The sequence below is a fragment of the Etheostoma cragini genome, chromosome 18, assembly GCF_013103735.1.
Source record: "Etheostoma cragini isolate CJK2018 chromosome 18, CSU_Ecrag_1.0, whole genome shotgun sequence".
In the NCBI taxonomy this organism is placed as follows: Eukaryota; Metazoa; Chordata; class Actinopteri; order Perciformes; family Percidae; genus Etheostoma; species Etheostoma cragini.
The window spans coordinates 5,468,987-5,489,979 of record NC_048424.1 but is presented as its reverse complement, the minus strand read 5'-3'; the positions used below and the strand labels follow the sequence as shown (position 1 = coordinate 5,489,979).

At 40.4% G+C, this 20,993-nt stretch overlaps 2 protein-coding genes across 2 annotated transcripts; one reads left to right on the top strand and one right to left on the bottom strand.

Annotated features, from left to right (window-relative positions):
- Positions 1–985: 985 nt before the first annotated feature.
- Positions 986–11,181, top strand: slc10a1 (solute carrier family 10 member 1). Its single transcript, XM_034900645.1, has 8 exons — positions 986–1,071; positions 4,113–4,364; positions 4,481–4,567; positions 6,023–6,135; positions 8,878–9,079; positions 9,699–9,877; positions 9,994–10,193; positions 10,989–11,181. Exons 2-8 carry the CDS (start codon positions 4,146–4,148, stop codon positions 11,048–11,050), a joined length of 1,062 nt encoding a protein of 353 aa, XP_034756536.1. The 5' UTR covers positions 986–1,071; positions 4,113–4,145; the 3' UTR covers positions 11,051–11,181.
- An 82-nt stretch (positions 11,182–11,263) lies between these two features.
- Positions 11,264–18,522, bottom strand: srsf5b (serine and arginine rich splicing factor 5b). The gene is made up of 8 exons (XM_034900646.1): positions 18,370–18,522; positions 17,896–18,046; positions 16,010–16,080; positions 15,765–15,881; positions 15,001–15,073; positions 13,571–13,644; positions 13,279–13,386; positions 11,264–12,728 (listed from the first exon to the last, which is right to left on the bottom strand). The coding sequence occupies exons 2-8, from the start codon at positions 18,019–18,021 to the stop codon at positions 12,386–12,388; spliced, it is 912 nt and encodes a 303-aa protein (XP_034756537.1). The 5' UTR covers positions 18,022–18,046; positions 18,370–18,522; the 3' UTR covers positions 11,264–12,385.
- Positions 18,523–20,993: the final 2,471 nt, after the last annotated feature.

The following is a 20,993-nucleotide window of genomic DNA, read 5'->3' as shown; positions in this document are numbered from 1 at the left end:
CAAAGCACTGACTTTAACACTGACAATTGGCTTTAAATATACAAGAGTATTCACATGCTTCTCTGGTGCTGGCACAGAGCTACGTGCATGAGGAGTTTCCTCTTTCATTTATTCTCTGCTGTAGATGGGTTTTAAAGCCTTTTTAGCAACAGCATGAATTGCCCAGCAAATGAAAGCTATCAGGAACCCTGGTATGAGCTTTGGAGGAACAATCTGTGAAATGCACGTAATTTGCGTACTTGGCTAAAGCTTATCTGCCAGATTGCTGTCGCCAACCCGCCTGATGATAATCATCCATTTGTGTTTTTAATGCTCTCCTCTTGACAAATTCTGAGGCCTTTTTTGGCAGCGAGGGGCTCTTTTAGACATTGCTTAGTCTGACTTTTTTTTTTTACCTCTGCGTTATTTCTAATATTCCCACTGTGGCATCTTAAATTGCAGCAGATTAGGACAAACAACTAACTCTTGAAGGACAAAGATACTAATAAAGATGTTCTTCTTTACTTGTGTATGACTCATTGCTGTTGCTAGTAATCAAATCTAACAGAAAGCATTCACAGAGTTTGGGGGTGTTCACAAGATCGTCTTCCTTAGAAAACTCCACCCTGCAGTCTCTCTCGCATGCTAGTGTACTGAGAGAGGATTATTCACATTTAAATTTTTTTCAAATGTATCTGAGGTACTTGCAGAAACACACATTGAAGTTGATAATTGCTTAAATTTGGTGACAAGCTAAAAGAAATATGTTCCAGGTCTTGTACACAGATGCAAAACAAAACCTGGTCAGAAAAAACAACTCTAAGATGACTTTTGATCTCCTAAATACTGGCAGTGTTTCATTCCGGGGGGGTTTCGCTACAGTTAATCAGATTTGAGAAGTTCCTTTGCCAAAGACATCTCTCACGATCTGCAAGCTGCAGAAGTCAACTGTTGCACTAGATGGCACCTCTGTGCAGCCTAGCCTTCAAATGTCATTTGTGACTGACAAAACGAAAGTGCCAAAGCACAAGGAGTAGATGTTGTTTCTGAGAGAGGAGGAGAGACAAGTAGAGGAACATCTGGAACCAACAGGTAACAACACAATATGTGAAGTGTGCAGCTGCAAACAAATCTCTCAGTTTTACACTTACAGTAGGGATAAGCATTAGTTTCTGGGGAACCCGTGTGTGTTTCTGGGGAACCCATGTGTGTATTTGTACAACCTGACCTCCAAGAATAGGTGTGCATTTCTCACCTCCAGAACAGTCAAGAAATCAGTGTGTACTGTCTGTGAATGTGTGACACATTTATAAAGCTCTTTACTTTTTTCTAATGGGTGCACAAAATATGGTAGAAACCCTGTGTAGGTAATTTGTCTGCACACAGCATGTCAGCAGGGAGGATGTGGTTGCAAACTCTGGAGAGGGTTACTTTGCATCGAAGCACAAAGGAGAGTGAGGTTCGCAGAAAGCAAACACCGTGATTTCTTGCGTCTACAGATTAGCCAGATTTAAGCAACTTGCTGCCAAAATGTGCAATTGTTTTTGCTGAATCACTAAAAGTATAAATAAGCAGTGAATTGTGACATTTTAGCCCGGAAGCATTAAAAAAAAAATTGTGGGTTATTTCTAGATTTCTTTTGATGTCATAATTCTTTTTTTAATACAGTTTGTCAGTCTATTTGCAATGATATCTTGCTGGCAATACTACCCCTATTTTTTAGAATTTACAAGCAGTATGAACAACAGTTTGTGAAACATTATAATGTGATCATAAGAAGATGTAAGCAATGAATTATGTCATTAATGCAGTTGAAATGATAAAAAATAATATCTTCGTAAGAAATGTTAGTGGCAGTAGCTCAGTCCGTAGGGAGTTGGGTTAGTCCCTGTACGGACCAGAGTACAGAGGGTAGATTGGTGGCTGGCGAGATGCCAGTTCACCTCTGGGCACTGCCAAGGCAAATAAAAAAATAGCCACAAAGATATTGGTATTAAATACATACTTACATCTGTGTGCAACTATATGATAGTGTGGTACAAAGCGTTTGTTTGGCTTTAAATAAAAAAGAGTAATAATTGAAAAAAGAATAAAAACAAACAAACACAAGAGTATTCACAAGCTTCTCTGGTGCTGGCACAGAGCAACATGCATGAGAAGTTTCCTCTTTAATTTATTCTCTTCTTCGTTGGTACACTAATGCTAAAGTAGCTGGTGTGCGCAGGTGAGGTCAGCACCTTCTATAGTATTTGCTGAAACCAGGACAGTGCAAGACTCAACTGTATGAACAGACTTGCAGTGTGTTTTCTGCTAAAGTTGTTTTATTAGAGTGTTAGAAATCAAATCCACAGTAGACGTAGACAACGTTCTGGAGCTACACTACAGGAAACATTAGGTGAAAAGTTCTCAGGATCATATAATGTGTACTATGAACTGAAAGATTATGCTCCCATTGATCACTGATGAAAAACACTTCTTATCAACACAACAGTGACCTATCTGCATGTGCAGAGACATTGAACACTTTGAAGAAAACAACGTACGTAGAAGAAAGCGGTGAGCAGACTTATTAAAACAATCAAGTTTCTGACTTCAAGATTCTAACATTTCTACTAGTTGCTTTGCTTTTTATTTCAATTACCTCTTCAGAAAACGGTGGAAAGGATTTCTTTTCACACACAGTATTGTGTTTCATGTTAGTGTGTTCTCGGTCACATATCTCCGACCTTGTGCTGCCTGTGTTAAGCTTCAGGTTTATCTTCAACATGCTGACTGCAGAGCTCTCTGTCCATCAAGGGCAGGATGCAACACTAAAGAAGACCTGCTCTTCTTCCTTTCTGGCTGCCTAACTCTCGTCATGCTCTGAATATTTCAGTCTTATCACAAAGAGCAGAATGTGCTGTGCATGTGCATTGGAAGAAGTACTTGGATCTTTTACTTAAGTAAAGTACTATACAACGATGTATAACTACTCGGTTACAATTTTCATTATATTTATTTATCATAAATCTGATTAATAGGATTGGAAGAAAGAAAAAGTATTTCTGATGCATAAATGTCGATTCATAGGTTTGACATTTATTTAATGATTGACTTTCAGTAAATAACAACAGCAATCGACGAGCCCCCATTTGTCACAACCAGGCTCATTTATACATTGTCATGTTGCTTTAGAAATGAAAAACGGACAAATACAGTGAGAAAAACAAGTATCTGAACACCATGCTACTTTGGCCCACTCCTCCACGCAGATCTTCTCTAGATCAGTCAGGTTTCTGGGCTGTTGCTGAGAAACACAGAGTTTGAGCTCCCTCCAAAGATTCTCTATTGGGTTTAGGTCTTGAGACTGGCTAGGCCACGCCAGAACCTTGACATGCTTCTTACAGAGCCACTCCTTGGTTATCCTGGCTGTGTGCTTCGGGTCATTGTCATGTTGGAAGACCCAGCCTCGACCCATCTTCAATGCTCTAACTAAGGGAAGGAGGTTGTTCCCCAAAATCTCCCAATACATGGCCCCGGTCATCCTCTCCTTAATACAGTGCAGTCGCCCTGTCCCATGTGCAGAAAAACACCCCCAAAGGATGACGCTACCACCCCCATGCTTCACAGTAGGGATGGTGTTCTTGGGATGGTATTCATCATTCTTCTTCCTCCAAACACAGTTAGTGGAATTATGAGCAAAAAGTTCTATTTTGGTCTCATCTGACCACATGACTTTCTCCCATGACTCCTCTGGATCATCCAAATGGCCATTTTGAATAATGAATGGAGCGGAGGTGGACATTTTGAAGGCAGACTAACAGGTCTTTGAGGGTCAGAATTCTAGCTTATAGACAGGTGTTCAAATTCTTATTTGCAGCTGCATCATACAAATAAACAGTTAAAAAATCATACGTGATTGATGTGATTTCTGGATTTTTTTTTTAGATCATGTCTCTCACAGTGGACATGCACCTACAATGACAATTTCAGACCCCTCCATGATTTCTAAGTGGGACAACTTGCAAAAAAGCAGGGTGTTCAAACACTTATTTTCCTCACTGTAGAGTCTTAAAACGCTTCAGATGTAAAGTTATTTGCTGTCTTACTCCAACTTTCTCTAACAGTGTGCCCATGTTTTTGTGTTTTTTAAGATTACAAATCAGTCTCCCACGTTCTCCTCCAACATGGCAGACACCAAGGCCTACACATCTGATCTGTTCTCTGAACCGGTTTTGTGGCAAAATCAAAGCTTTGGGTTCAACATGACAACTACTAACACCAGCTCTGTTTTCACGGGTCTTGTGTCGCCGGTCATGGAGAAAATCATCAATCTACTTATGATAGTCTTCCTATTCATCAGCATGGTTTCACTAGGATGCACCATGGAGGTGTCCAAGATCAAGGTGACTTAAGCTGTCCACACACATCTGTCCGTTTAAAGTTCATCATCTGTATGTATAGACAGCGTTTACAATCAATGAAGATTTATGTACCAAAACGTCTTTTTCCTTCTTTCCAGGCTCACATTGTGAAACCTAAGGGGGTAGCAATAGCAGCGCTGGCCCAGTATGGTGTCATGCCTCTTTCAGCCTTTTGCCTAGCTAAGGTTAGTATTCCTGTTTTTAAGATTACTAGCGTAGCAGCCATATCGGGCCGATTACTTGGCCTCTGGTATTCCTGCTTGCAGCTTTCTCCAGTAACTGCTATTTCACATAAAGGCAATTTGTTTCTGTTTATTTCATTTCAAGGTTCTATATGTTTGTTTATGTATGTATGCACTAACCACCCAGGCAATTAATGTATATTTAGCAAGCTAAAGCCTCAAATCCCATTGTGTAATTTCAATGGCTTTACAGGCCCACAGGTTTGCAAAGAAAAGAGGATGGTGATTCTCACAGAATTGACATTGTAAAATGGCATCAGGATCACAGTCACAATCTGGATGATTGAAATGTATGACTACTAGGCTTACTCATACAGTTTGAAGCACATGCATATTTGATTACAGTATTAATATGTGATAATTATCAAGACATCATGCTCAAGGGTCACAGAGTTCAACGGGCTGAAATAATTTAATTCAATTCCAATTCAATTTTATTCATGGTATCAAATCATAACAAGAGGTACATCAAGACACTTTACAGATAGAGTAGGTCTAGACCACACGCTATAATTTAAAAAGACCCAACAATTCCATTAATTCCCCCAAGAGCAAGTATTTAAAGTGGCAATGGCGGGGAAAAACTTCCTTTTAGGGAGAAACCTCTGACGGACCCAGGCTCTTGGTGGGCGGTGCCTGCCGGTGCCGGTTGGGGGTGTGACGAACAGTGGCAATTATAGTAACAGTAAAGTTACTAGAACTATGACTAGAAATACTGCACTGCAGGGCACAGCAGGGCGGGACAGGGCATACTAAGGAGTAGCAGGACACTGCAGGGCGTAGCAGGGTGTAGCAGGGCACAGGAGGGAGTAGCAGGGCGTAGCAGGACACTGCAAGGCATAGTGGACACTTTAGGGCTTAGCATGGCGTGGCAGGGAGTAGCAGGGCACCACAGGGCATAGCAGGGTGTAGCAGGGCAGAGCAGGGCATAGCAGGGCACTGTAGGGTGTAGCAGGGCGTAGCAGGGCGTAGCAGGGCGTAGCAGGGCGTAGTGGGCACTGCGGGGCATAGCATGGCGTGGCAGGGAGCAGCAGGGCACAGCAGGGCGCAGCAGGGAGTAGCAGGGCGCAGCCGGGCATAGCAGGGCGTAGCAGAACAACATTCCAACGACCGACTCTGGGGTATAATATCCCCAAATAATGATTATGGTTGCGATAAAATAATAGTGCAAGTTGTGTATTTTTCGTCATCTGCTTGATTTATTTGTTCACACGGTTTTTTTACACCCCAGACAAAACCCTCTTTTGCATTGCAGTTTTTCTTTGTTTCCATCTATTTTATTTCCATAATCAGATCCGCAGGTGCATCACTATTAGACAATGTTGTCAGTAATAGATAGATGTAATAGATCATTGGCATCATAACTCTATATGAATTCATTATCCTTTCATGCTGAAGGCGTTCCAGCTGACTGAAATGATGGCTATGGTGGTTCTGATCTGTGGCTGCTGTCCTGGAGGGGCCCTCTCCAACATCCTGGCCCTGGCTCTGCAGGGAGACATGAACCTCAGGTAAGACACACACACACACACACACACACACACACACACACACACACACACACACGCACACACACACACACACACACACACACACACACACATGCACACACGCACACACACACAAACACACACACACACACAACCTGTTTGCTCTGACATATTTGTTGACCAACAAATACAGTATATTCCAAAAAGACATGAATACACACGAGGCAATTACTGTACAAGTGAACACTGGAGTTACAGAAGATAGACAAGGGAAGGTTAAAATAATCCCAATTAAATCACCTAACAGCACAGAGAATTCACTGTAAAACTGTAGCACACAATTTGAAACGAGGAGAGTGATCCAATATGAGTCAGTCCATTGTCCTCTGAATACAAGTACACAGCAGGGGTGGAAGAAGTCCTCAAATCTTACATAAGTAAAAAAGTAGCATTACCACAGTGTAGAAATACTCTTTTAAAAGTGAAGGTCCTGAATTCAAATTCTTACTCTAGTAAAAGTACAGAAATATCAGCATTAAAATCATATGTTGCCTAATCTGAGATTCATAATGTGCGGCATGTGGAAATGATAATGATTGGACCGTCTGAAGTTCTATGACCAAAACAAAAGCAGTGATTACATAATAATCGTAACACATCATTCGAGCAAAGATACAACATGAAAATATTTCCCATTTGGTCCAATATATCTTTTCCAATTACCAAAGAAATAGTCCCAATAACAAACATAAAACGTGTACATCTGTATGGCTGCACTGTATATATTGATTTTGGTGAAGTGCTCTGCCAATCAGAGCACATCCTGCCATTTAATAACAAGTGACTTGTTTCCTGTCATCATTAGAGTTGAATGACCTGCAGGACATCACCAGTCCGATCATACAACTGTGATATTATCATAAATAAGATAATGGCCAACACTTTTACTCAACCGCTACGTCATTCACCCCATTACCCTATTAATGAAGGACTAGGCGTGGCGGCATGCTGTTGAGGACATTCCTGCTCTATCTGTCGGAGGAGCTCATCCGGCTGCACACACAGGACGGCTTGAGGCCTTAACGAAGGCCCTGATGACTAAAACAACGCTGATCAAACAGATTCCTTTTAATGAGAGATTATTTTTTAATTTGACAAACACTTGGATGTGCTACATCATCAGGTACAGGCCAACAATTGGTTCTGTGTTAATGAGGATGGTAGCACTGATTTACTCTTAAAGAACACTCAAAGTGCTTTGCACACTACGGGCACCACCCGCTCATCAAGGAAACATTCAAGCACATTCACACTAACTATGAGGAGCAATTTGGGGTACAGTGTCTTGCTTGACACTTGGACATGTAGACCAGGGAGGCCAGGGATCGAACCACCGACATTCCACTTGTAGACGACCGCTCTACCGCTCCTGAGCCCCAACCGCCTGCTGCTGTTGACTGTGAATTTTGTTTCAACTAATCCATCATTATAACAAATGTTCACAGGCCACTTAGAGTCAAAATATTATTTGTATAATTACTATCATCAGGCACAAAAAAATATTTTTTGCATCATAAATAAGGTTTATAATATAAAGTTATTGCCTGTAATATCATATAAAGTTATTGCTTATACTATAAAGAGTATAAAGGTGACTCTGGCAGGTTGTTGAACAGCTACTGTTATAAAAAGGGCAGTATAACAATAAACCTTGTAACAATTCATGCAACTCTCATGCGAATCAGATAATGCTCAACATGCAATTGACAATCTTGAATCCCTGCATGCGCGCCCCCTGGAGGCTACAATGTGCATTTCAACCCATGCATTTAACAACAGGCTGTCAAGTTTGCTGCAAGATGATGACAAAAAAATGTAAAAGTATGACATCTAAATGCTTGAAGCTTTTGCAATGTCATCTTCATTATACTCTGAACAGCTGACCTCTGACTCACAGTGCCAGGTTCAATTCCTGTGCAATAACCCAGCAACACTGTCTCTAATCAGTCTGATTCTGATACTCTAAGCAGCATAATTGTGCTTAATGATAACTCTATAGAGCCATTGTATGGAACTACAGATGTCCTTTTAAAGGACTTTCTTCCAGGCTAGATTAAAATTGGAGTATTAGGCATTTCCCGATCTATCGGTATCGGCATTTATATGTCCAATTAAACAAACACATTAAACAAAAAAAATGGACTGTCAACCTTGTTATGAGCGTTGGTGTTGCATAGTGTGTCCACCAGAGGGCGCTCTACAACGTCCCTGTTGGCAATACAGATTTTTTTTTTTGTTAATGTGTTTTTGTTCAAAGGACTTGAAGTTTCATATCTTAAGTTTGTATTTTTACACATTTCATTTGTCATATTTCATTTAATATTTTTGAAGTTCCTCTGTTCTGTTGTTGTTGTTGTTGTTGTTGTTGTTAACTACAAATAACTTATGTTAGGGAAATCTGTTTACAATTTGTAACACGCTTTAAAAAAAATGTATATCGGCCTACATATCGGTGTATCGGATTTTTAAATGACCAAATAATCAAATCGGTGTTGGCCTTAAAAATCCTTTATCGGTCGGGCTCTAAAAGGTAGTCTGGCCAGTGGTTTGTACAATGTCTTGCGTTGGACCAGTCTTCCATTGCATCCATGCGCCCTGCCACAGCTGGGGCTAGAGGGACTGAAATGACCCGCCATCCCCAGCACCAGCCAGAAGGTTATGTCCAGGGCTAAGAACTTATCACACCTGTGTTTTTCCGTTCAGCATGGTGATGACGTCCTGCTCCACGGTACTGGCTCTGGGCATGATGCCTCTGCTGTTTTACCTCTACTGCCAGGGCTTTGACCTGCAGAACTCCGTGCCCTACGTTGAAATCCTCGTATCGCTGGTCATGATCCTCATACCCTGCAGTGTGGGCATCCTCATCAACTACTACAAGCCGCAGTACTCCAAGACTATCACAAAGGTTAGAGCATACACGGGGGGGTCATAAGGTTGGATTAATAGTTGATTAATGGTTTGTAAAACTAAATCAAATGATCAGTTTTTGTTCATTGAGCGAACCCTTGCACTCATACTTTTTTTCCACTTATACATAATTGAGTATCTTTAGGTTTTGTAGAGTTTGTCAGGTAAAACAAGCAATCAGGAAATCAACGTGGACTTTGTCTGATTTTGATGGGCATATTTCACTTTCACTCATTTTTGACACGTTATAGCACTAATTAGTAATCAAATCATTGAAAGGGTTAGTTAGGGTTCAAGATTTTTTTTTTTAAAGAAGAAAGTTTACGAAAAATAATCAACCAAAACCAATTTCTACAAATTGTCTGTGTCAGCCCATTGGCTCACACTGAAGATATTGGAATAAAAAATAAAAAAATCACAGTTACAAATCATTTAATACAAAAAAGATTGGCTCAGAAATGTCCTTAATAAACGGCCTATGTAGCTCTGTGTGTCACAAAGACAATGTAGGAAAATAAATAAAATGTAGAATATCACCTGACATTATTCTTAAATGATAATATAGAAACCACAGAAGGCAAATGAATCTAGCTTGTCTCCTGTAATGGTATTCTCAGGTAGGCCTCACTTTTGTGACAGTTGGCTTTGTGGGAGTCACCATCGCTGTCTGCCTTAATACAGAAGACTCCATCCTCACAGTGCTGTCTCCCCCGCTCATGGCCATCGGTGCTCTCATGCCCTTCATAGGCTACTCCTTCGGATACATCATCTCCTGGCTCTTCAAACTTAACCAATCGTGAGTTATGTGGTCGTAGAATTCGAGCTCTGGTGGATATTGTGATGATAAGTAGCCTATTAGTCATGCCAGGGAATAAGCTGCCTTCCTTAATGTATCCATGGCTTATGAATAAGGGAGCGGAGGACCGTTGCTATGGAAACAGGCTGTCAGAACATCCAGCTGTGCACCACCCTTCTGAAACTGGCCTTTCCCCCGGCGCTGATCGGCACTCTGTTCCTGTTCCCCGTGGTCTACGTGTTCTTCCAGCTGACGGAGGCGGGGGTGCTCATTGTGCTGTTCTGGTGTCACCAAAGGTTCACGCTCAGAAAGAAAGGTGAGTCATACAGGCCTTCGAAAAGCACACAACACTAACATTTTCATTCTGGACTGGAAAAATTATTCCACACAGACGTATTAATGTATTAATCATTTAAGAGATATGTGAAAAAGCAAAAAATGCCAACTAAATCCTGGTTTCAGCATCTCTGAAAGATGAATAGATTTGTTTTTTAAACAACAAGCTATAGACCTTTTCACAGCAGACGCGTTGACATGTCATAGTAGGAAATACGGCTGTGTTCAGAACCGTTTATGTTTGCCGCTCTCCACTTAGGAGAGGCCCTGGTGTTGTGCACGCTGACTCACTGAAATAGCTTACTGGGACACTTGATGGAACTGAGCCATCGTTAAAGTTATCAATTCCAGCTGTGCTTTTCCTGGTGTGACAAGCCAACATGTTTGCTGTGAAAAACATGTCGGGGGGGGGACAAACTTGGTGCCGTTCCACCGAGTAGATAATGAGATGTTTGAGGCACCCTGGTAAAGACGTGTGCTGTATAACCAAAACCTGTTGGATTCTGGCTGGTGACCTATTACATGCCAAAACTCCTGGTGCCAAAATATGTTGAAATAGACTAAATGTAAGATTATGTAGTACAATTAAAAGAAATAAACTCAAAATCTTGACATCTACCACGATTTAGTTCAGAGTGCAGTATCTTACCAGTTACAGATGTCTGCTAAATTTTGCATTTTTATATTAAAAAGTGGACTTATTTAGATTTTGTTGCAGTAACTTATTTGGTAAAGTGGTTTGCATTTGTAATGAGCTTGTCTGTCTGACCTACAGATACATACCAGCCAGCTATCACTGAGGACAAGTCGAAAGAAGCCTGTGAGGGGACCGTTTGATTTTATTTCTAACTGCAGGACAGGCTTATTTTTAAGATAGTATTGTACAGTCTGAATTGACACCATTGTAGAAGTTTCCTAATGAAGCACAGATAAACAAGAGATAAATGATTTAGTTAAAATTGTTTTTATTGTTTAAGTCATCTTCCTAAACAATACAAACATCCATATTTTTCACTGAAAATAAAATCCATACGTACAAAAATGTTTTTCCTTCAAACTCTTGCCTACACGTTCAATTAAACCACAGTAACAGTCACAGTACCAACAAGCATTCTTGGAATTACATTATACACTGTAAAACAAAAGTCTGCAATGCTGTACACAAAACCCCAAAAATAAAAATAAGAACTTTAATTACAATGCTAGAACAACCGGCCCTCTTTAAAGCAATGCCATTTTAAAGTGTTGACCTTATCCTCAAAAGGAAAATTACATCTCCAACAAAATAAGTTCGGCAGTCAACTACCAGAAAATATAAGATCCATGACTTAGTTTTTTTGTTCTTGATCCTGCCAATGCCAGTTTTGGTGGGTGATTTGATTTGAGTTTTAAGCACAAAACATTTTCAACAATGAGAAGATTCTAAATTTTTATCAAACAAATCGCACGTGCAAGAATCCTCATGTATAGATATTACACACACACCAGCTGTGGTAGGTACAGTAGGTCAGAAAATGCAGGAGAGGGAAAAAAAAGGCAAAAAAAAAAAAAGGACTTGGACCATATGATACAGACAAAAATTTGTGATTTTAAACTCTCCCACAGACGAGCAAAAGTATTGCAAAAAAAGTAAAGAACGTGGTCACACAAAAGGCCCCCCAAGTCCTGCCTAATAACTAACAAATACCATCAAAGACTCAATAACCGAGACCTGATGAAACGTGGTGGCTTGGTGAGAGAAACGGTCCGTCAGTGTGGAGACACGGTGCTGCAGCAGAGGAACTGCAGCATAGCTGATGTATACATTTGGAGGTGAGGAGTAACTGGGTGCGACACACCTATGGGTTTAATCTGGATGGGCAATGAGGGGGACACAAACAGCATCACTGTTTGACAAGTGTCCTCCGTTTAAGTTATTTAATTTAAACACTATATGATGAGAATAAAATAAGTGACTGATTTCTGCATGACAATGTATTGGTGTTTAAATGTGAAAAGCTTGATGATAGTTATGACAATCCAGACAGGAAAAACAAACTACTCGAGGAAAGCTCTGGTCTCAGCTCTCAAACGTGGTCACAAGAGCTTCAGTGTGTCAACTCCTCCAAGCGGATTCTACTGTTGAATCAAGTTGTTTCTACTGTTGATTCCCATTAAACCAAAACGAAGCGTTTAGCGCTGGCTGTCAGTAGAAGGTGAGCGAGAGCGAGAGCGGGAACGGGAGCGAGAGCGGGAACGGGAGCGAGAGCGGGAGCGGGAGATGGAGGCTCTCTGAGCAGGAGGAGGGGAGGGCGGGGTGGCAGATTTGCTTGTCTTGGAGGACCGTTTAGCTGGCTCCTTTGATTTGGAGGTTGGGGAGGAAGCGCCACCGGCAGGGGACACGCTGGGGGAGCGGGAACGGTTGTGGGCCTTGTGGGCGGGGCTGCGGGAGCGTCTGGGGGAGCGGGATGGAGAGCGGCCACGAGAACGGGAGCGGGAGCGAGAGGAGCTCTCAGACCGGGAGCGACTTCTTGACCTAGGAAAGGGAAAACAGAAGAACATTAGAATACCTATGTTTATATAATGTATAGTACACACATTTCTTTGGCACAGGTATTTGCACAATTAGTTTTATATTCTAAATTAGTAGCAAGATTAAATAAAGGTTAAATCAATAAAACCACTACATTTAACTCAACAAATCTGTAATAATCAGAAGAAGGCTTCCTGTGTCTGTGACTTTAGAGTTAAAAAGAACAGTTAAGTGTTCTGGGAATGCTTTAAGGGCACAGTAATATAAAAAAAACAAACAAAAAAAAAAAACTTTAGTTTTACACGCTGCCTCCCAACAGCAGATTTTCAACTAAATGGCACATCCTAACCACAGAGCCCAGCTCTATTAAAACTCATTTAGTGTGATTAACCATGTTCTTCAAAACCTCTTTCCCAAACCAACAAGGTCATTATAATCAAGCATCTAAAATGAGCCACTCATCTCATTCAGCTGATGAAGTTATCTTGGATACTAGTATGAAAAAGGAGTGGAAAGTGGAAGCCAATCATAGGCGTGAGGGAAAGCAGCTCACCTCTTTCTGGCTGCCTCAATGAGCTTGATTTTCCTGCCATTGATTTCCTTCCCAGACAGTTTGTCCATGGCGTTTTTCAGATCGCTGCAAGAGGCAAACTCAACAACCCTGTCAAAAAGATAGAAAAATTAATTTGTGTGTGTGTGTGTTTGTATAAAAACACCAACAACATACTGAATAAAATTTTTATTTTGTTGTAAATTTTACTCAAATTGCAAATGTAAGCTTGATAGGACTCACACCTGACGTTCCTTAGCCAGTTAATGCCAACAGACAAAGATAATGGTCTTACCCTTCGTTGAGCTTGGGGCGATGTGCGTCGGCAAATGTCACCTCTCCAGCTTGTCTCATGAAATCTTTCAGGTCCTACACACGTAAACATCAGTCAATTTTACGAAGAAGCTTGGGACACAAGCACAGCCTGAGACATAAAACAGGACTGATTTACCCAAAAAGAGAGATGGTTAGATTGTCTGAGAGGACTACACAGGCTACTGCAGATAAGAAGGATGAGTCCAAGAACCTTAGATGCCATTTAATCAGCCAGTTCTTCAACAGTTTATTCTAAATAACAAATACAAAACCCTAGAAAATTGTATGTTTGCCAATTTAGATATAAACCAATTTTGAAAAGTGCTATCAGTGGACAGGCAAAAGTATTAGCAAAAGCTTTGTGATTCTTGGACTCATTACAACTACAGAGACATGAACACCATCTGCATGAACTGAACTGCAGTGGCGCCACTTGGGCAGCCTTTGGCACCGAGAGCCCCATTTTCCCTGGCAAGGAGGGCACAGGGCTCCATGCCGGGACCGCCCCTGTCTCAGCACCCTGCCTCAGTAAAGAGAGTGAACAGGGTGGAAGAGAGGAAACTACTACCTGAGAGTGAAACCCTTTGGGGTGGACCGCAGGCTCTTCGAGCCCACCATAACCTCGGGATAACTGCAGATTATATCCATGGGCACCTGGGAGGAATTCACACTCTCTCGCTCGCGATGTGCGGGAACACCAGAGGGGGAAGGGAGGGGGGATATCGATCGACCGAAGCCCCTCAAATTAACGAACCATCGATCAATACGCCACCACCGTCACCATCGACTCTCGCTCTTTCCTCTCTGCCAACTCTCTGTTTCCTCTCTCTCGCTCTCAGGCACACACCAGTCGCCCCCCTGCCTTCGACAGGGGGCGTTGCGAGCGAGCGAAGGGGCCGCCAGCACCTCTAGTGTGGAGCGAGCGCTCACATGACCAGCAGGCATCAACTAGGTGTAGGATAGACTGGCTGACACCACAGGCTCAACCCAGACAGAAGGACCCAGAAGGGGTTAACTCCACCATAAGCGAGCTCTTCCATATGACACAACAGTCAGGCTGGCAAATAAAGGGGTGAAGAATTGGTTAAAATTTGAAAAGAAATGAACAAATTAAGTGTTTGCTTGTTGTTGTTACTTTGACTCATTAGTTAACTGCATAAGATGCAGTTTTATTAAAGCGGCTATTATAAAAAAAAACAATTTGGGCCTTATCACAATATAATAGTTTGACTGTTTAAACATGTTAGCAAGCCAAGTAAATGATTGATTAGATTCCAGAGATTCTGTTTTTAGCTGCATGAAAATTTGTGTGTATTGTTGGAGGCAGACTGATGATAAGGTGATAACATTTGTGCTGTTGCAGCTTGTAGAGACTTGCTGTGCATAAAAAAAACATGTGTCATGACTAACCTGCCAGCTAACACGTGAGGACAAGTTCTCCACTATTAGGCGGTTCTCAGTGCGCATCGGAGGAGGGTTTCGGCTGAAACAAAAAGGAAAATGTAAAGACTAAATTCATTTTAACAATAGCATTGTGGGGTTGAGATACACACTTAGGTAATAGGTAGGTATTTTATTACATTCTAATTTAACTGGTTCACCTCAATAAAAACACAAGACACTTGGACGGTGGCTAAAATAATGACTTCAGTAATTTAATAAACCGACCTTTCACCTAAAACAAGCCGTTAACACAACATACTGTTCTTTATTCTTTTACATGTGCTCCTTCCTCATTTGATTAGTGATGCACGATTTGGAAACAAAGTCATATTGCGATGTACTATACTATCATGAGTTTGATTATAAAACAATTTGAAATGTGAATTTAACTTGAACATGCTAAATTCAGCTAAGGATTTTATTTACCAACTTAATATTTTAGAAAATTAAATACAAATTCTTTTTAAATTTCTTCATTTTGTACGCACTTATAAACAATGACATTCAAGATGAGTACTATAAAGTAAAGGGTGTTACAACAGGGAGTGCACACAGCACACATTTTTTACTCTAATCACAATTTCTGCAGTAATGTAATCTCTGAGTGACATTGTGATTGCCATTAGATTAATCATGCAGCCCTAATTTGAAGTTAATCAACTAAAAAACGTACGCATCATCATAAAGCAGGTGACGTGTTTCCAAAACTGTGGGTGGAGTAAACACTTTACCTCCGACTGTTCTGGGAACCTCTGCCATAGCGATCAGAGAAACGTCCTCCTGCACTACCACCACTTCCTCTGCCACGGCCGCCACGCAGACGTACACGGGCGTGTTCAATGGTCACCCTGAAATTAAAGTAAAGGTTCACTTATAAAAGAAAATAAACACAATTTCAGTGGTAACAGACCGAGGAAGAGAAGGAATATTAGGTAATCCAGATTTTTTATTTAAATCATGTACTAGAAATTCCTACCTTTCATTGCACAACTCTTTGCCATCAAGCTCATAAACGGCATCTTCAGCATCTCTGGGGTCATCAAACTCCTATAACCGAACACAACATTTACAACAGCACTATTTTTTTTTAAATAACCCATTAATGTATCATTCTTAAAATGTGAGCGTAGATCAGCACCAAACTATTTTAAATATATAGCAGTACAGCCATTCTTCCCTTAGCTTAAAAAACAAAAAAAAACTCCCAATATGTAATAATGACAGCTAGCCTTTCAAATGGTTACTGCAATCCAAATTAAAAATTACTGAGTGGGCTCCCCCCGGCCCCTCCAACCCAGCGTCATTCACAGTAGATGCCAGGTTGAGAACGTTAAAGATAGCGTCACATAACGTCAGCTTGACATGAAAATCACTTACCTTTCAGCAAAAATTTTGCAAATGTAATGTACAATACATGTGAAAAACTGAAATAACTGAAAAAATCTTATATTCTAGTTTCTTCAAAGTAGCCACCCTTTGCTTTTTTGGCAGCGCTGAAAACCATTGGTGTTCTCTCAATGAGCTTCATGAGGTAGTGACCTGAAATGGTTTTCACTAAACAGGTGGGCCTTGTCAGGGTTAATTAGTGGAACTTCTTGCCTTATTAATGGAGTTGGGCCATCAGTTGAGTTGTGCAGAAGTCAGGTTTATACACAGCCAACAGCCCTATTGGAGAACTGTTAGAATTCATATTATGGCAAGAACCAATCAGCTAAGTAAAGAGAAAGGAGTGGCCATTATTACTTTAAGAATTGACGGTCAGTCAACGCAGCAAATCGCAGGAAATCACAGGTTAACCACTAGCTCAGGTTAGAGACCAGATGAATACCAAACAGAATTCTTTCAGTAGACACATCTCTAGAACAAATGTTTTGGAGACTGCGTGAATCAGGCCTTCACGGTCAAATAGCTGCTAGGAAACCACTGCTAAGGAGAGGCAACAAGCAGAAGAGATTTGTTCGGGCAAGAAACACAATAGACCAGTGGAAATCTGTTCTTTGGTCTGACTGGTCAAAATTTGAGATCTTTGGTTGCAACCGTCGTGTCTTTGTGCGACACAAAAGGTGACAAAATGGATTCCACATGCTTGGTTCCCACCGTGAAGCATGGAGGAGGAGGTGTGATGGTGCTTTGCCAACAGTCTCGCAGTCTCCCCAATCCACTGTTGGATTTATTTAAAATTGAAGGCAAACTGAACCAGCATGGCTACCACAGCATCCTGCAGCAACATGCCATCCGGTTTGCGTTTAGTTGGACCATCGTTTATTTTTCAACAGGACAATGACCCAAAACACCTACAGGCTTTGTAAGGAGTATTTGACCAAAAAGGAGAGCGATGGAGTGCTGCGCCTCCACAGTCACCAGACCTGAACCCAATCAAGATGGTTTGAGGTGAGCTGGACCGCAGAGTGAAGGCAAAAGGGCCAACAAGTGCTAAGCATCTCTGGGAACTCCTTCGAGACTGTTGGGAAACCATTTTAGGTGACTAGCGTTTCCTCTTGAAGCTCATCAAGAGAATGCCAAGAGTGTGCAAAGCAGAGAAAGGGGTGGCTACTTTGAAGAAACTAGAATATAAGACAGGTTTTCAGTTATTTCACACTTTTTGTTAAGTAAATAATAACACATGTGTTCATTCATAGTTTCGATGCCTTCCGTGAGAATCTACAATGTAAATAGTCATGAAAATAAAAACGCACTGAATGAGAATGTGTTCAATCTTTTTGGAACAAACATCGTTTTTTTTTTTACCCTGACAGTGTTACAAGCTAAAGCGACGTATAACATTATTTGAATGTACAGTTGGGAGTCATTCTCGGCATATTAAAGCCATCCTAGCCCATTTCCATGTTGCTACTGACTCACCACAAACCCAAATCCTCTCTTTAGGTCGATATCTCGAATGCGGCCGTATCCTTTGAAGAACCTCTCCACATCCTTCTCTCTGGCCGATGGGCTCAAACGGCCAATGAAAATACGACAACCGCTCATTGTTGGTGTCGTTGGTAACGGTTATCTGCAAACAGACGTTAACGTTAGCTCTGTACATTATGTCACACATTTAAATAACACAGGATGATAAATACCGGCAACCTAACTGTAAAAATGCAGTTATTTACGTTACTTGACAGGGTTTCGTTTATGAAGCAAGCTAACGTTAAGAGCCCGACAACTGTGGGGCCTAAAGATAGCTAGCGACCTAATTTTACTACGCCATGTCTCGCGCTAATTTGAGGTAACGTTAACACTTATACACGACAGATAACGTTTAAGATTATTTTTTTTTTAAACGCTAATTGCTTAGTTGTGCTATAATACATTTTAATCGCGTACAGATACCTTTTAAACGGCTTTGACGTTGTTTCCTCGCAGGCTGTGTCGACTGTGTGACCGCAAAAACCAAACAAAATGGAGCCTCTTCTGTTCATGTAGCGGAGGGGGAGGGGCACGAGGAGGGGGATGGGAGTGTCGGTACACCATAGACAGTTAAAGGCAGGGAAGAAGAAAACGGCCTTCTTCTTCTTCTTTGACAATTAACGGCAGCCTGCAGCTGCATTACTGCCACCTTCTGGATTTGCTATGGATTAAAAAAAGAAGGTCCATAACATGTTTGTCATGTGCTGCTGTGGACTATAAGTATATTTACTAAAGTACTGTACTTAAATACAATTTAGACACACTGTGTACATTACCTGTATTTCCGTTACTTCTAGGGTTACTTTACATTAACAGAGGGCAGTGGTGGAAGAAGTAGAGAAGAAGATCTTCTAAAGTATAAGTGAAAATACCAAAGTCTACTCCATTACACGGAAGGTCCTGTATTTAAAATGTGACTTAAGTAGTAAGTTCACAGTATATACAAACAATATCTAAGCATGTAAACAAGTACAAGAAATGTGGAAATTGTGCTTGAGTACTTGAGTAAATGTACTGAGTTACATTCCACCACTTTTAGAGGAAAGTATTTAACTTAACTACATTTATTTGACACTAATAGTTACTAGTAACATTTTACTATTGCCATGTTTATATGAAGCAGTAGGCTACTTTCAATGCTGTATTTCACACGTATATATATATATATATATATATATATATATATATATATATATATATATATATATATATACTGTATATATGTGTCTCTGACGGAGGGTGAGACTGCAGAACAAAGATTCATTTTTAATTTGGACCACTAGATGTCAGTCAGACACCATATTACTGGACAGAGCTTATGTGCAGAGAGGAAGAAAAGATTATCATGAAGGTAAAAGGACTCAGCAGCAAAAAACTTTATAAAAGCAAGATAAAAGACTATAAACCCCAAGTTCCCATAGAAAGAACGCTTTTTCCATAATTGAAAGCATACAATATTGTTTTCAAGAAGTCATTTGATTTAGAGCAGGCCGTTCTGCATCAAACACAGCAGCATAATTCAAGGAAGCAGATCAATCAGTATTAAGAATTATTAAACTAAAACGACCTTTGACCAGGAAGACATGTATTTTCCATTTAGACCGGTAAATGATTGCTTTTGAATTGAGTAGATAGAGTACCACACTAAAGCACAGAGTTTTTATAAGTGATCCCATAGCTCAGAGATCTTCAACAGGGGGTCCGGGACCCCTAGGTGGTCCTCACAGTAACTGCAGGGGGGCCACCAAATTATTGTTGATTATAAGTTTCCAAGAAAATGAATATGTATTGACATGAATCCAACATATATGATTAGTAGAGAAAAAAAACATTGGTCATAAGCACACTGGCTTATAGGTAAGGTAGTCACTAAGATAGCCATCCACAGATATTAACATTAAAACATGATTTAGAAAATCATGTCAACAATTCTTATTATAATAGCTTAGTATTCTATGCCAAAATGTATTTATAAAGACTTTAGGCCATAGTATATGTTAGAGTAGACCCAGTTTAATATGCAACTTAATTTTTACACAATGTAATACATTATTTTGCGATGGGGGTCCCTGCTCCGTCTCTTTTTCAGTTAAGGGGTTCTTGGCATAAACACGTTGAAGACCCCTGCCATAGCTGCTAAGAGTATCATGAGGTACTATAATGTGACTAATGGTTACATTACAATGATTACTGGTTAAAAGGTGCCAGGAAGTATGCTAGTGAATTCATTCCAGCTGATATTAAACAGAAGCAGGATTTCATTGAAGGATCAGATCTTCCAGGATCTAATCCAAAGGAAAATGTAATCATATTCTTCTATGTATTGAAATTGTCCTTAACTTTCAGTCTAAAAATGTGTACTTTGTCAGTTAGATTATCATCATTTTACAAAGTAACGTAATGACACATGTAGTAAAATAATGACACATCACCTTCCACATTCAAAAGAAAGCTTTAATTAGAAAGTTATATACACACTGTAAAATTAAATTAAACTTTATACAAATATTAAATTACTATCTTCACACCCACTGCCATGTACAGAGAAGAACCAAAACTCAAAGCATTTGAAACTAAAAATCACGATGTGTATTTATTTTACCTGTTCTTTTCAGGGACGCAACACCGTACAACAGTGCTTCTGAACGTGAAGTAGATTTCAGTATTTTTTTTCCCATTATACCATTATATTTTAATGCCTTGTAGCAAAAGAGAAGCAACGGAATAGTGAAATATAGGTACTCTTAGGTTGATCATCATCGTCATCATCATCACAGCAGCTGTTAAGCCAGGGGAGGACAGAGAGGAAAGGACATTCGTTTAGTTGTGTCCACAATAAAAGTAAACTCAATGCTAAATACACAAAGACAGTTTTATGCATAGAATAGAAAAGAACTAAGTAAGGCCATTGGGGAAACCGAATATGTTGCACAACTGTAAAGCAACCAACGCAGAGGCTTAGGATTATATAAAAAAAGAAGAAAAGAAAATGTACAAGTCTAAGGCAACATTCTGTTTGCATTAATAATGTGGCCATTGACAATGAC

Bases quoted from the DNA above. Each gene is read 5' to 3' on its own strand.
- srsf5b (XM_034900646.1), bottom strand. From the start codon at position 18,021: ATGAGCGGTTGTCGTATTTTCATTGGCCGTTTGAGCCCATCGGCCAGA. The intron at 16,081-17,895 runs GTGAGTCAGTAG...GTTCGGTTATAG, and splicing joins AGAGAGGATTTGGGTTTGTG to GAGTTTGATGACCCCAGAGA. The intron at 13,645-15,000 runs GTTAGTCATGAC...TTACGTGTGTAG, and splicing joins CCTCACGTGTTAGCTGGCAG to GACCTGAAAGATTTCATGAG.
- slc10a1 (XM_034900645.1), top strand. From the start codon at position 4,146: ATGGCAGACACCAAGGCCTACACATCTGATCTGTTCTCTGAACCGGTT. The intron at 9,878-9,993 runs GTGAGTTATGTG...CTTATGAATAAG, and splicing joins CTCTTCAAACTTAACCAATC to GGAGCGGAGGACCGTTGCTA. The intron at 10,194-10,988 runs GTGAGTCATACA...TCTGACCTACAG, and splicing joins GTTCACGCTCAGAAAGAAAG to ATACATACCAGCCAGCTATC.